Here is a 13,212-nt window from a genome sequence, read left to right as displayed (position 1 = left end):
TTTTTAAATGTTTCTTTACCACCCAATAGCCAGAGTTCCCTGGGTGGTTCGCAACAATTAACTAAGTAGCTTCCTAGTCTTTTAGTGTTTGTGTTTTAAATCTGTATTTTAAATCTCTGCATTGCTGCTAGGTTTTATTCTGGTTGGACTATTATACTGTGGTTTTAAACTTTCATATTTGATATTGTTTTATGCTGCACTTCGTGATTTTAATTTTTGTGAACTGCCCAGAAAGCTTCGGCTATTGGGCAGCAGTATATGAATGAAATGAATGGATGGATGAATGAATGAGTGAATGAATGAGTGAATGAATGAATCAAGTAACAATGTTCTAATTGTTCTCATGTGCTGCTACTAATTCAGTACATCTGAAATACAAGGTCGGATCCAACTGTGTCATTCCATTAGTGCAAATGATGTTGAACTAGTGGAAACTAGGTTCTGAACTATGCGCAAGAGAAGAATCCAACTGAAGTTACATTTGTGCAAGTGTGGTTGCAGCAGCAGTTTTGCATAACTCTTGTGCAACCTGTTGTGCAATGCATTGTGCATGCCATTGTGCATTCTGCTTGTGCAACCAGTTATGCAACTGCTCCCGCCCTTGTGCAAATGGTTGAGCTTCTGCTTGCACAACAGGTGGCACAAGAATAATGGGCAACTGCTTGCACAATGGAAAGATTCAGGGGAGCTCTGCTACTGCTATTTGAGTTTGTGGAATGTCACCGTTGGATACTGCCCACAGTCTCCTCAGTTGAGGATACAGTAATCTTATTTTTTTTTAAACATAAATCACTTAAGTAAAATGCACAATGTAGAGCTGTGGAATGGCATGGAACTGTACATAGGAATACAGCCACCATTTGGGGAGGGGGGGAGTTGCTTTCCTGGGGGCTCCCCCCATCAGCCAGTGGCCTCATCTTGAATACTGTGTCCAGTTCTGGGCACCACACTTTAAGAAGGATGCAGACAAACTGGAGAGGGTTCAAAGGAGGGCAATGAAGATGATCAGGGGATTGGAAAAAAAGCCCTATGAGGAGAGATTGAAAGAAGTGGGCATGTTTAGCCTTAAGAAGAGAAGACTGAGGGGAGATATGATAGTGCTCTTCAAGTACCTGAAAGGTTGTCAAAGAGAGGAAGGCCAGGATCTCTGTTCGATCATCCCAGAATACAGGACATGGAATAATGGGCTCAAGTTACAGGAAGTCAGATTCTGGCTGAACATGAGGAAAAACTCCTTGACTGTTAGAGCAATATGACAATGGAACCACTTCCCTAGGGAGGTGGTGGGCTCTCCCACACTGGAGGGATTCAAGCTGAAGCTGGGCAGCCATCCGTCAGGGATGCTTTGACTTGGATTCCTGCATTGAGCAGAGGGTTGGACTCGATGGTCTTATAGGCCCCTTCCAACCCTACTATTCTATGATTCTATGATTCTGTGCCGCCACCAACCAGCCCTCCCTCCCTCCTTTCAAAAACAAACAAACCGGGTGGCAGGTTTCAGGCAGGAGCCTTTTCTAGCTCTGCCTGGAGATATTAGACATGAGATCATGCAAAAAAATTGGTGGAGCATGCAAAGTATATGCTCTACCAATTAGCTATGGCCCTTCCACAAAGCAATTGTGTACAGAACTGCAGTCTTAAATCTCCAAAACAGCATACTCTGTATTTAGATACATAGTATCAATTCAGTAGAGTGACTATACAGAGATTTCAAAGCTGGGAATATCATGGGAAAGCTTGACATCCCTCCTCCTTTAAATTCATGTTGCATTTGATATGAATGTTTGAGAATCTACACTTTTGATAAATTGCTAGCCCGAAGAATTTATTTCAGCAGGACAGATGCTTGATCTGACCTCTGCATGATGGCTTCACCTTACCACTGTCATAACATAAAATGGTACTCATTGTCAGGATTCCCCTTTTGTCGCTGCTGAACTTCAATAGCCAAATCAAAACACAGACAAGAGGCTTCTATCCACGGCTCTTTAATCCTTTTACTTCAATGGGTCATACAGATGCAAATTGTCAGTAACTCACAGTCTACAAAGGAAATACCTTCAGGGAGTTCAAAGGGAAGCTATGAAGGTTGAAAGTTGCCCACTGTTTGAGAAAAGGCAGGCATGCTATCCTAACTTAAGGGGTGGGGGGGGATCTCCCTCTATCTCGTGAGGTCTCTACACATAGCTGTTCCCGCCAGGCCAATGGGGCGGATCGCCTCAGCTCCACCCCTGCCATCTCTCTCGTGGCTCTGCGTCTGTGCCTGGAATCTAAGAATTCAGACTCTTCAAGCCCCACCTCTCCCTGTTTGCTATCTCTCACAGGAGTGTGTGAAGAGAGGCCCTCTCATAGAATAGTAGGGTTGGAAGGGGCCTACAAGGCCATCGAGTCCAACCCCCATCCATCTCCATCCAGCTGGACTATTGAAACCTGAGGAGTCTGTCTCTCCTTGTCTGGAAGAGTCTGGGAAAGTTCCTCCCCCACATTTTGTGGTTCCTCTTCGGAATCCGAGCTACTCTGCCACTGCCTATGCTCAGAAGCACCCCTGACACTCATTATATAGTCCTTTGTATGTGAAGAGCTTTTCTCTACCAGTGGCAAGACTAGGAAGCATAATTCTCCACACCACATAGAAGAATCACATTATGAGCCACAGGACCTGTTCTGTTGCTGGTATGGGGAAGCCAACATATGGAGGCTGTTTCCAGCTACTGCTGTGAAAAGCTAACTTGTAAATACTCCAGACTGAGATCCTAAAAAACACTGTCACTGAGCAGAAACCATAGATAAGCCTTCCCCAACCTGGTGCCAGATCCCAGCATTCCTCACCATTGGCCATGCAGGTTGGGGCTGATCAGACCTGAGATCCAAAACATCTGGAGGACACCAGGTTGGGGAAAAGCTGCAATAGATGGCTGACAACAAGACAGATCAGTCCTTCACAATTCAATCAGTCCCTTCCTCATTATTCAGAATATGGTAGAACAACTTTGCTATCGAAATCCGGATGATAAAAAAGGGTCTGGTAACAGGATCAATAATGTATTGTTACTTACATGCAAACTGAAGTGTAGCTTCTCTGCTCAAAATGCTGCCAAATGTGTTGGTGGTAAAGCACTGATACTGCCCAGAATCTTTTGTTTCACTGGGATTACTGATGATAATGCTCCCTTCTATTATGCTGAAGCGGTAATCGCTTTCAATGTCAATCTCCGTTCCATTCCGGAGCCACCTTGGGAGGAAATCAGAGAAAGTGTCCATTTCAAGAAAACACAGAAGTGTGAAACAGAGCATTGATATAACTGATATAATTCCATAACTGGTTTTTGAGAAATAATTTGACATGATGCAGGACATCCAGGGACAGGATCTCCTGTGTTATTTTTAATGTTAAAGAACACCCATGGGAGTGGGATAATTATTTAGACTGGGATAGTGGTGCTGGGAGAGGGAGGGTGAACTTCTCCATGCTCCATTTTCCCCAGTTCAAAACTCTCTGTCTGTCTGTCTCTCTCTCACGCGTGCACACACACACACACCTGAAGCTATTTTCTCTATGGGGGAAAATATACAGGCAAAATATTGGAGGGGGCATGCCTCAGTAGTAGAGCACATACTTTGCAAGCAGAAGGCCCCAGGTTCAATCCCTGGTAGATCCAGGTAGAATAAGAGCTGCTGCCAGTCAGTGTTGACAATACTGGGCTAGATGGACCAATGGTTTGACTCAGTATAGTATTCCTATGTTCCGTGCACAATTATATTGTCTGTTCTTCTTGTGTACCCTTTAAGGGACAATTCCATTCTAACTCTGGTCTACCAGATGACCTGTGCAGATCACCTGGAGATAATTTATATGGGGAGGGGGGGGAGGATGGTATTGGCTACCTCAATCTTCCCCAACCTGGTGCCATCCAGATGTTTTGGATTACGACTCCCATCACCCATGATCACTGGAGAAGCTGGCTGGAGCTGGTGGGAGTTGAAGTCCAAAAAGTCTGGAGGGCACAATGTTGATGAAAGGTTTTCTAGCCCTTGGGCACAGAGCTTCTGGTATACACTTACATTTCATTGTCCCTGTCCATACAGTCTATACACTACAAAAATGCAGTGTTCAAGTTATGTGGAAAAAACAACAACTTATGTGCATGGACATGCATAGAACTCTATGCAGAAGTCCAGAGCAATCAGCAGAGGCTGGTGGCTCTGATTTTGGTGGGGCTGTGAATCCATTCTGGGTTTCAGTCAGAACTATCCCCCAAATGGGTTCAGCACCTTGGATAGCTCTTTTAGATTTCTGGCTGGTTCTGACTGAAACTCAGAATGGATTTACAACACTGCCAAAATCAAAGACACCAGCCTCCACTGAGAATAATGTACTGAAGTAAGGAGTTGGGTCAGCAGGCATAACGTCCCCTCCCTCCACGCCCATCCATGGGTTCATTATTCCCAAAATGTATTCATTTGATAATGCCTCAGGTGTTCCAGAGAAAAGGGTGAATTCCTTATTCCCTAACACATGCTTAAGGGCTGTATCAACTTAGCCAGCAACTGCAGAACACGATGTCTGCCTTTCCACAACACCCCCCTTCCCCCCGCTGCCACAACACACAAAATTCAAGAATGTCTAGCAAGGACATAAACCCACATATGTATCTCAAAAATATTTTTCACTTTCCTGGATCTTTAGAATAGGGCTGGGTTGAATAAATGATAAACCTATGGAGGATGATTCCAGAAAACATGTATGGAGGAGAGAGAATTCAGTTTGATTCATGTTTGAATAAGAACTGACCTAATTTGCACTTCCTGAAGCAACATGCAAACTGGAACTCAGTTATCTATTGGTTTTTCCACTTCTCGGAATTTTATGACACAGTTCTTCAATTTTTTGGTGAAAATTGTATACAAAAATGGGTATATAGCAGAAATGCACACAAAAAGGCTTTGGGTATTTCACTCACCTTTTAAAAAAAATATGTGGAAATTGGATGGAATGGATTTGGGATTGAAAACAGGAGAAACCAACATGGGCCAAAATAGAAAGGTTTGTCCATCTCTAGAAGCATATTACTTACCTGTAAGTTGGAGCAGGATTTCCACGTGCTTGACAACTGAGGGACACTTTCTTCTCATCTGAATCCATGGGGAAAATCACATTGTCAGGCTCCTGCATAAACACTGGCCCATAATCGACATTCTCTGTGAGGACAGAAAAGATAATTTCCTTCAGAGGTCACAATGAAAGCCTTCTGCAAGTCTTGCGCAGTAAGATTTTGAGGGGCACACCTGACTTGTCTCTGATCTGGTCCATATATGCCTACTCCTCATTTGATTACTAGAACAGCAGGTGAGTACTTGCATGTGTGAATGGGCTATCCCAGATGTAGCACTACAGTTAGAAGATGTTGATATCTATGACCACCAGCTGGCCAGAGAAACAACCAGCTTGGCCTGCTTTTGTACTTTTAGAAAAGTTGCAAAAATCTGCAAAAATCAGCAGGTGAAGCTTTTTCTGGAATGCAGCATTAGCTCCAGATTTTATTTTATTTTTATTTTTTTGCACCGGGGATAACGGGTGAAATTTCATTTCATTTCTTTCATTTCTATACCATCCAATAGCCAAAGCTTTCTGGGCAATTCACAAAAATGACAACCCCCAAACACAACATAATAAAAGATAATATAAAATCTTTCACTTACAAAATTCAGAAACAATTTAACAAACAGTCCTGTTCACCTCACTTCACTTCACACTCATTGCTTTTTAATGAAGTCAGTCCACAAACTCAGAAGTCAAGAATTCAGGGTACACAAACACATACAGAGTAATCACATGCATTTGTGAAGCAACCATTTACCCAGTATTTTCAACCCCCCCCCGCCATTAAAATGGCTGGATCCTCCAAAAGTTTCCCAAAGACATTAGCCCTTATCACTGTTCCAAGTCATGAAGAGAGTTCTACTTGCCTTCAAGCAAATGTAAGTAGAACTCCCATTCAGGGTTTGCCGGTTCAACATGGCAAGTTCTGTAGTGAGGGGGACCAGGCCAACATGCACAAAAATAGAAGGGTGGGGTCAGCATACACAGGCCCATTCCAATACATGGTTTGAGCCCTTTGAATGAAGACATGAATAGAGCTATAGATATTTGGAAATCCTTGTCATACATTTTTCTTCTCAACTTCCCCCACCCATGACCTACCTAGTCTGTGACACTTAACCTGGGGTTATTATGTAGCTTTGCAAGCATGGATATGGAAATACTACCCTTAGGTAAAGGATCCAAGAGAACAGAGAAGTGTGAAATCCTTTTCAATCAGATATAACTGCCACCCACTTTAATTTAAACATGCCCTCCCTGTTTAGTAAAGAAGGGGGGAAATGGAAAGGTCATCAGCCAAATCGCAGGGGCAGAGTAAGGACCCAGGGACAGGAAAAGCTGAAATGAGACAAAAGGGTGATAGTTAGGAAAAGGGTGACAGGAGCAGAAGAAGTAGAAGCCACTCTGCACCAGTGGAAGCAGTGGAACTATGGAACTGTTTTCAGGTACTTCAGGATGAGACTGGGGAACAGCCTGCAGGGGAAGAATTACAGGGGACCCTGCATGAGAGCGAGCAAGAGGTTGAAGATCAGTCAAGCAGATGGTCAGGATTGATTCTGAGCTCAGGGAGATAGTTAGCAGCTCAGATTCAGAAGAGGAGCAGCCAGAACTAGGGATGGACAAAAGTCACTTACCTGGTCCCGCAGCTTGCTTCGCGGTGTGGGGGAGGTGCACTGTTCCTCCCTGCCAAAATTCTGGCCAGGGGGGAGGTGCCCCGTCCCTCCGGCCACAAATCCTCCTGGCCGGCTGGGACGAAAATGGCGGTGGCTGTAGCCGCTGCCTTTTGTGTCCCTGCAGTCAGCCATGATAGGCTACGCAAATCCTTACGTAGCCTATCATGGCTGACTTTGGGGGGGGAAGCGCGTCCGCAAATGGCGGCGCCCATGGGCGCCGCCATTTGTGTTCCTTATTTGGGCACGTGTAGTCTACGTAAACATTTACGTAGACTACGGTGAAAATAAGGGCAACGCTATTTGCGTTGCCCTTATTTTCACCATAGTCTATGTAAATGTTTACGTAGACTACACGTGCCCAAATAAGGAACGCAAATGGCGGCGCCCATGGGCGCCACCATTTGCGTATGCGCTTCCCCCCCCCAAAGTCAGCCGTGATAGGCTACGTAAGGATTTACGTAGCCTATCACGGTGTTTTTTGAAAATCTAGCCATGATAGGCTACGTAAATCTTTACGTAGTCTATCACATTTGCTTGTTTGTTTGTTTTTTTCACTTGGAAATGGAGGTGGTGGCAGCTGGTCGGAAGATCGGCCGCCGCCGCCACACCGCCGCTGCACCGCCCCCGGGAGCCGCCAGTGCCAGGGACATTCGGGAAAGGTAAGTCCCATTCCGGGGGGGGGGCAGGGTGGTGGACTGTTTCTCCACCAATTTCGGGGGGCCGAATGCGTTGACATTCGGCCTCCCAGAGATTCGTGGAGAAATTCTCCGACATGCGACATCCCTAGCCAGAACTGGGGGAGGTTTTTTCACAGGCCAGGTGAGATATGGGTAGGCGTTCTTTTCAGGTTACCAGCTCCCAGATGGCCGGGCATGAAACCTCATCCTCACCCCCCTCTGTGAGAGACAGCGAGCAGGAGCAGGAGGAGCTTGAGGCCTGTGACCTAAGAGACGTCAGGTGGAGATGCAGAGCTAAGAGGGAAACGTTCCCTCTAAGAGGGCTAAGAGGGCGGAGCTTAGACGTTCGAACCGGTTAGCGATGCGTGAGAGGCTGCGCAGGGAAGCAGCAGGCGAGGGGTGGGACCTCCCTCCCTAAGTTAGCCTAGTCAGACAGCCACCCTTTCAAACTGCAGGCAATTTTAGTTTATCCCATTTGAGTCCCCTGGAGGCATTCCTCTGTAGCCTGAGAGTCTTCAAGGATTTGCATCTGTAATGAACCTGTGAATAATGAATTAAAGGCATGAGACTGAAGCCTCTCTTTTTGTGTGTTTGTGAGTGCTTGAGGAAAGAGGGGGCCAAGGGAATCTTGACAGCAGAAGCAATGAAACCAAGGCCTACAAAAAGAAGAGAAGAGTAGCAGTTATGGGAGACTCCTTGCTGCGTGGGATTGAAACCCAAGATGGACTGTTGGCAAGGGATGGGTTGCACCTCACAAGGGCTGGGAAGAATGTGTTTGGCTACAGCATGAAGAACTTCATCAGGGGGGCTTTAAACTGAATCCTTTGGGGAAGGGAGACATAAGGTTGAGGGTAACAATGGACAAACGCTCTTGCACGGCAACGGACACAACAACAGCTCTAATACCACCCAATAATAGTCTTCACAAACATGTAGGAAGAAAGCCAGAATATAAAGCACATGGTCTTCAATGTCTATATACTAATGCCCAGAGTATGGGAAACAAACAGAACAAACTTGAACTCTTAATACGGGAGGGAAATTATGACTTGATAGGTGTACCTGAAACTTGTTGGGATGACTCTCATTGCTCATACAGCAACTGAAGGATATAACTTGCTCAGAAAGAACAGAAGGAACAGAAAGGGAGGTGGAGTTGCACTATATGTTAAAAATACATATCTCTGACAGAGATAAAGAGGATGAGCTTGGTAGCCCCACTGAGACCATCTGGGTTAAAATTAGGGATGGCCGTGAATTTCTCCATGAATCTCAGGGAGGCCAAATGCCAACGCATTCAGCCCCCCGAAATTGTTGGTGAAATTCTCCACCCCCCCGCTCCCCCCCGGGATGGGACTTACCTCCCTTGAATGTCCCTCTCGGGGGCAGGTCCCGGTGGCGTTTTGGCAGCGTTTCGTTGGGGGCGGGGGCAGGGGCCGGTCTTCCGACTGGCTGCCGCCGCCAACATTACAAAGTGAATGAAAAAAAAACCCAACACACCCGTGATAGGCTACGTAACGATTAACGTAGCCTATCACGGCTAGATTTCCAAAGTCAGCCGTGATAGGCAGAGGTGCTCAATTCCTACTTTGGCTCACTCTTCTCCCAAAAGAGGGTTGATGACCCCCCTGGCAAAGGCAAAGTACAGGCTGAAGGGGCAGGATTGCAGCTTGAGAATGATAGGCATATGGTCAAGGAACACGTAATTTCTTTGAATGAGTTCAAATATCCAGGGCCAGATGAACTGCACCCTAGAGTAATAAAGGAACTGGCAGAAGAACTCTCAGAACCGCTGTCTATTCTCTTTGAGAAATCATGGAGGATGTCCTGTCTGATGTCTGATGCTAGACCTGTGTTTGCTTTTTTTTGTCATTACCCAATCTCCATGCTGAAAAAACAAAGCAAAACAAACAAAAAAACCCTTCACCATTTGAATGTCTGCTTCTCACAGCCCTGCCAGGAGGAGAAAAAATCACAATCTTAACTTCCCAGTAACAAGATAAAGTTTTTATAGCACTTTGCATAATAACTTCTCTCTATAAACGATAGAATAATTTGCTTCGTATCTTTTGGTTCCTAATTCCCGTGACACGAATGCTCTTAAACAAGCCAGCGATTTTCATCTGCTAATTTGGAAGATTTTCACATGCACAAAAATACCCTTGTGCATAAGTGTGCGCATGATTGGGCCCTTCTGCTTCTCAGCAGACATAATGATTCAGATCAATCCTTGTCAATTTGGGTCCTCATAGGAGCATGAAGAGGTTGCTAGCAAATTACAGATATGAATATCTGCAATCTATCTACAACAGACTCATAGGAAGACATCTGCAGATATTTATTTTTCATTACGTTTCTCCTCCGCCCATCTTCAAAACATCCGGAGTGGTTTACAACAGATAAAAACAGCACTACCAACAGAATACATAACATTTCCAAAAAGCCGTCCATGTGAAAGACACAGCATACTGTTTTTGAAAGAACATAAGAAGAGCCATGCTGGATCAGACCAAAGGTCCATATAGTTCAGCATTCTATTCACAAAGCCTGAGGTTTTAATTGGCCAGTCTACTCAGATATACATCCCATCAAATTCAGCAGGGCTAACTTCCAAGGAAGCATGCATAGGACTGTAGCCTCAGCATTATTTTCAGAACTATATATCTTGATATTGACAGTGTAGAACCAAGTTCTCTCATGGATGTACAAGAATTTTATTATCATGTGAGGATGTCCCATTCGCAACACTGCACACCAATGCAATCAGGAACACAATTCTCAGGACATTTTTGCAATTTCCCAAATCTGTGTTCATGTTCAAAAGTGTGCATTTGTGCAAATGTGCACTTTTGAAAATGTGCATTTGTGAGTATTTATTTATTTCATTTTTATACCACCCAAGAGACAAAGGTCTCTGGGCAGTTCACAAAAAATAATATGTGCCAATGCCCCCCAAATCCTCATTTTCACACTTTAGCCTATGGGGGAAAATGCATACTTTCGATAGGGGAAAATGCACATATTCAACAATGTGCTTTTTTTTCCCCAATTGGGAAAAATTGTGCACTTTTAAAAACGTGCATTTGCCCTGATTGAAAATTCACATTTTTCCCATTAAAAAAAGAAAAGAAAAGATGCTCATGTTTGGGAATGCAAATAAGGCAAAATGAGTTTCAAAGAAATATTTGGAGAACTCAGTGTGCTCGAACATTGCATGTTCGCCCATCCCTAAGTTCTCTATATCCTGTAATTGTGGAACAACAGTATAGTTCTATATATGTCAGTTACTTATTCTCACTACAATAACAATGTAGGGATGTACGAAAGTCACTTACCTTTTCGAAGGGTGACATTCACGGCGGGGGGGAGGCGTTCCATCCCTCCCCCCGAAATTCTGTCTGGCTGGCTCCGCTCCGCAGAGATTCTGCAGAGCTGCCGGCTGGGGCACCCACAGCTGGACATCCGGCCACTGAGCAGCCTGCAGGAACACAAATGGCAGCTGCCATAGCCGCCGCCATTTGCCTCCCTGTATTTGGATGTGATAGGCTACATAAATATTTATGTAGCCTGCCTATCACGACAAAAAACAAAACAAAACAAAACAGCATTTGCTTTCCCTTTTTTTCCCGCCATTTTAGCCTACGTAAATATTTACGTAGGCTGTTACGTCAAAAAAAAAAAAAAAGAACGCAAATGGCGTAGTGGCCGCCATTTGCGTTCCTTTTTTTCCCCCCGTAATAACCTACGTAATATTTACGTAGGCTAAAACGGTGGGAAAAAAAGGGAACGCAAGTGGCGGCTGCCGTAGCCGCCGCCATTTGCGTTCCCTTAGTTAAGCCGTGATAGGCTATGTAAATACTTACGTAGCCTATCACGGCCTCCGCAGGGATGCAAAAGGCGTCCCTGCATTAGCCATGATAGGCTACATAATTATTTACATAGCCTATTACCACTATAATGAGGAAGCGAATGGCGGCTGCAGATGCGGCCGCCATTCACAAGTCAGCGCGGATGGAAGCAGGTAAGTGCTCCATTTCGCATGCCTTTCGTGGGGTGGGGGGGCGGGGGCTTTGTTCTGCCATGGATTTCGGGGGGCTGAATGCACTGGCATTCGGCCTCACTGAGATCTGTGGCAGAATTCTCTGACATCCCTATAACGATGACATGAGATTATTGTAGCCACTTTCCCTGACGTATCTTAAAAGTCTTCAGTAAGGCATAGATTTGGGTATAAGGAACAGTTACCTAAAAGGTACAAGTTAGAAATCCTTAATCAGAGCAGTTCTACTGGCAGCAGCATGGAGATCCAATCCAAAGGCGAACAGGGTAGCCCATTTAAATACCTGCCAGGAGCTCTCCCTTTCTTCACAACCAAAATTCAAAACTTGTGTGTGTGTGTGTGTATTTTTATACTGCCCTTTAATCATATTCCTAGAGAGGTTTAGGAAAAGAATAAACCAAATGTAAATACAACAAATAAAATACACTAAAAGCCACAAAATTGTTAAAAGCAGCATCAAACCATCAGTGGGTTTAACATTTCAACTAAAAAAAGCTCAGGAAAATAAAATGGGCTTTGCCTGGTACTAAAAGGACAATAAACCATGGATTTTCTCAATTCGTAATGTGCGGATATATTCTGAAGAGAGTTGCCTTACCCCACAAATATTCTAGGGATATACGAAATCCCTTACCTCCAGTCCGCCGGGGGTCCGTGGGGGGGGAGGCGATCCGTTCCTCCCCCCCGGAATCGTCGCTGGCTGGCTCTGCTCCGCAGTGAGTCCACGGAGCTGCCGGCCGGCTCCGTTCCGCAAGCGATATGGCTGCCATTGCGGTCCGTATCGCTGAGTGGAAAGAGGAAGTGATCAGGATGCAAATGGTGTCCGCTATGCCATTTGCGTCCCTGCTTCTTCTCGCAATAGGCTACGTAAGTATCTACGTAAATAAAGACACATAGCCTATCGCGAGAAGAAATGGAGATGCAAATGGCGTAGTGGATGCCATTTGCATCTGATCACTTCCTGGTTCCACTCAGGATAGTGGAACAGAATCGGCCGGGAGGGGAAATTCGGCCAGTTGCATCCTGGGTGGCAGGGGTAAGTACATTCATTCCACCACAGAATCTGGGGGGCTGAATCCACTGGAATTCAGCCTCATTTGAGTCCGTGGTGTATTTTGAGGTCATCCCTAATAATATTCCTGTTGTTTAAAAAGTAAATCAAGATTATTTTGAGTTTACGTGCTTCTTTTGTTCCTGTGCACTCTGCATGCATCCGACCGGCTACAGATCATGGTCAGCACATGCACAGAAGTGGATTTCTTTAAGTCAGGGGAGGAGAACCTGTAGCACCTCCGATATTGTTGGACTTCACCTCCCATCATCCCCAGCCAACATGGCCAATGGTCAGGGTTAGGAGTTGGGAGTTGTAGTCCACCAACATCTGGAGCGTCATTATGTTCCCCACCCTAAGCCCTTAGTGTTGATTAACCGATGATTGTTGAAATTGACTGTACCTTTTTTTGAAATGTAATTTAAAGAACACCTTTGCTTTGAGCCATCAGTTTGGCAGGGAACTTCCAAATCTGAAAAAGTCAGGCATGGCCCATGGGAATGCAACATGTCATTGTGTCCTTTAAAGAAATTCATAAGTCTGACAGTTCATTAAAAAACAAACCAACTCATGAACAAACTACTTTTCCCCACCCCTGCACTATAATTCCCTAGTGGCAGTGTGAAAATGTACATGTGGGCTGGAAGGGG

General features: G+C 45.0%; 1 protein-coding gene across 1 annotated transcript in view; it reads right to left on the bottom strand.

Annotated features, from left to right (window-relative positions):
- The window catches only part of LOC146349431 (contactin-5-like), a 233,967-nt gene that overhangs the window by 210,325 nt on the left and 10,430 nt on the right, over nucleotides 1-13,212 (bottom strand). The window contains exons 2-3 of the mRNA XM_084842648.1: nucleotides 5,076-5,199; nucleotides 3,057-3,232 (exon numbers count right to left, since the gene is read on the bottom strand). Coding sequence (XP_084698774.1) covers nucleotides 3,057-3,232; nucleotides 5,076-5,173 — 274 coding nt within the window. The 5' untranslated portion in view covers nucleotides 5,174-5,199. The remainder of the gene's footprint in view (nucleotides 1-3,056; nucleotides 3,233-5,075; nucleotides 5,200-13,212) is intronic.

This window comes from Heloderma suspectum, chromosome 3, assembly GCF_057233095.1.
Source record: "Heloderma suspectum isolate Gila_16-S chromosome 3, 16-S_ref, whole genome shotgun sequence".
Taxonomy (NCBI): domain Eukaryota; kingdom Metazoa; phylum Chordata; class Lepidosauria; order Squamata; family Helodermatidae; genus Heloderma; species Heloderma suspectum.
The sequence above is the reverse complement of the archived record's forward strand: the minus strand, read 5'-3'. Positions and strand labels throughout refer to the sequence as shown.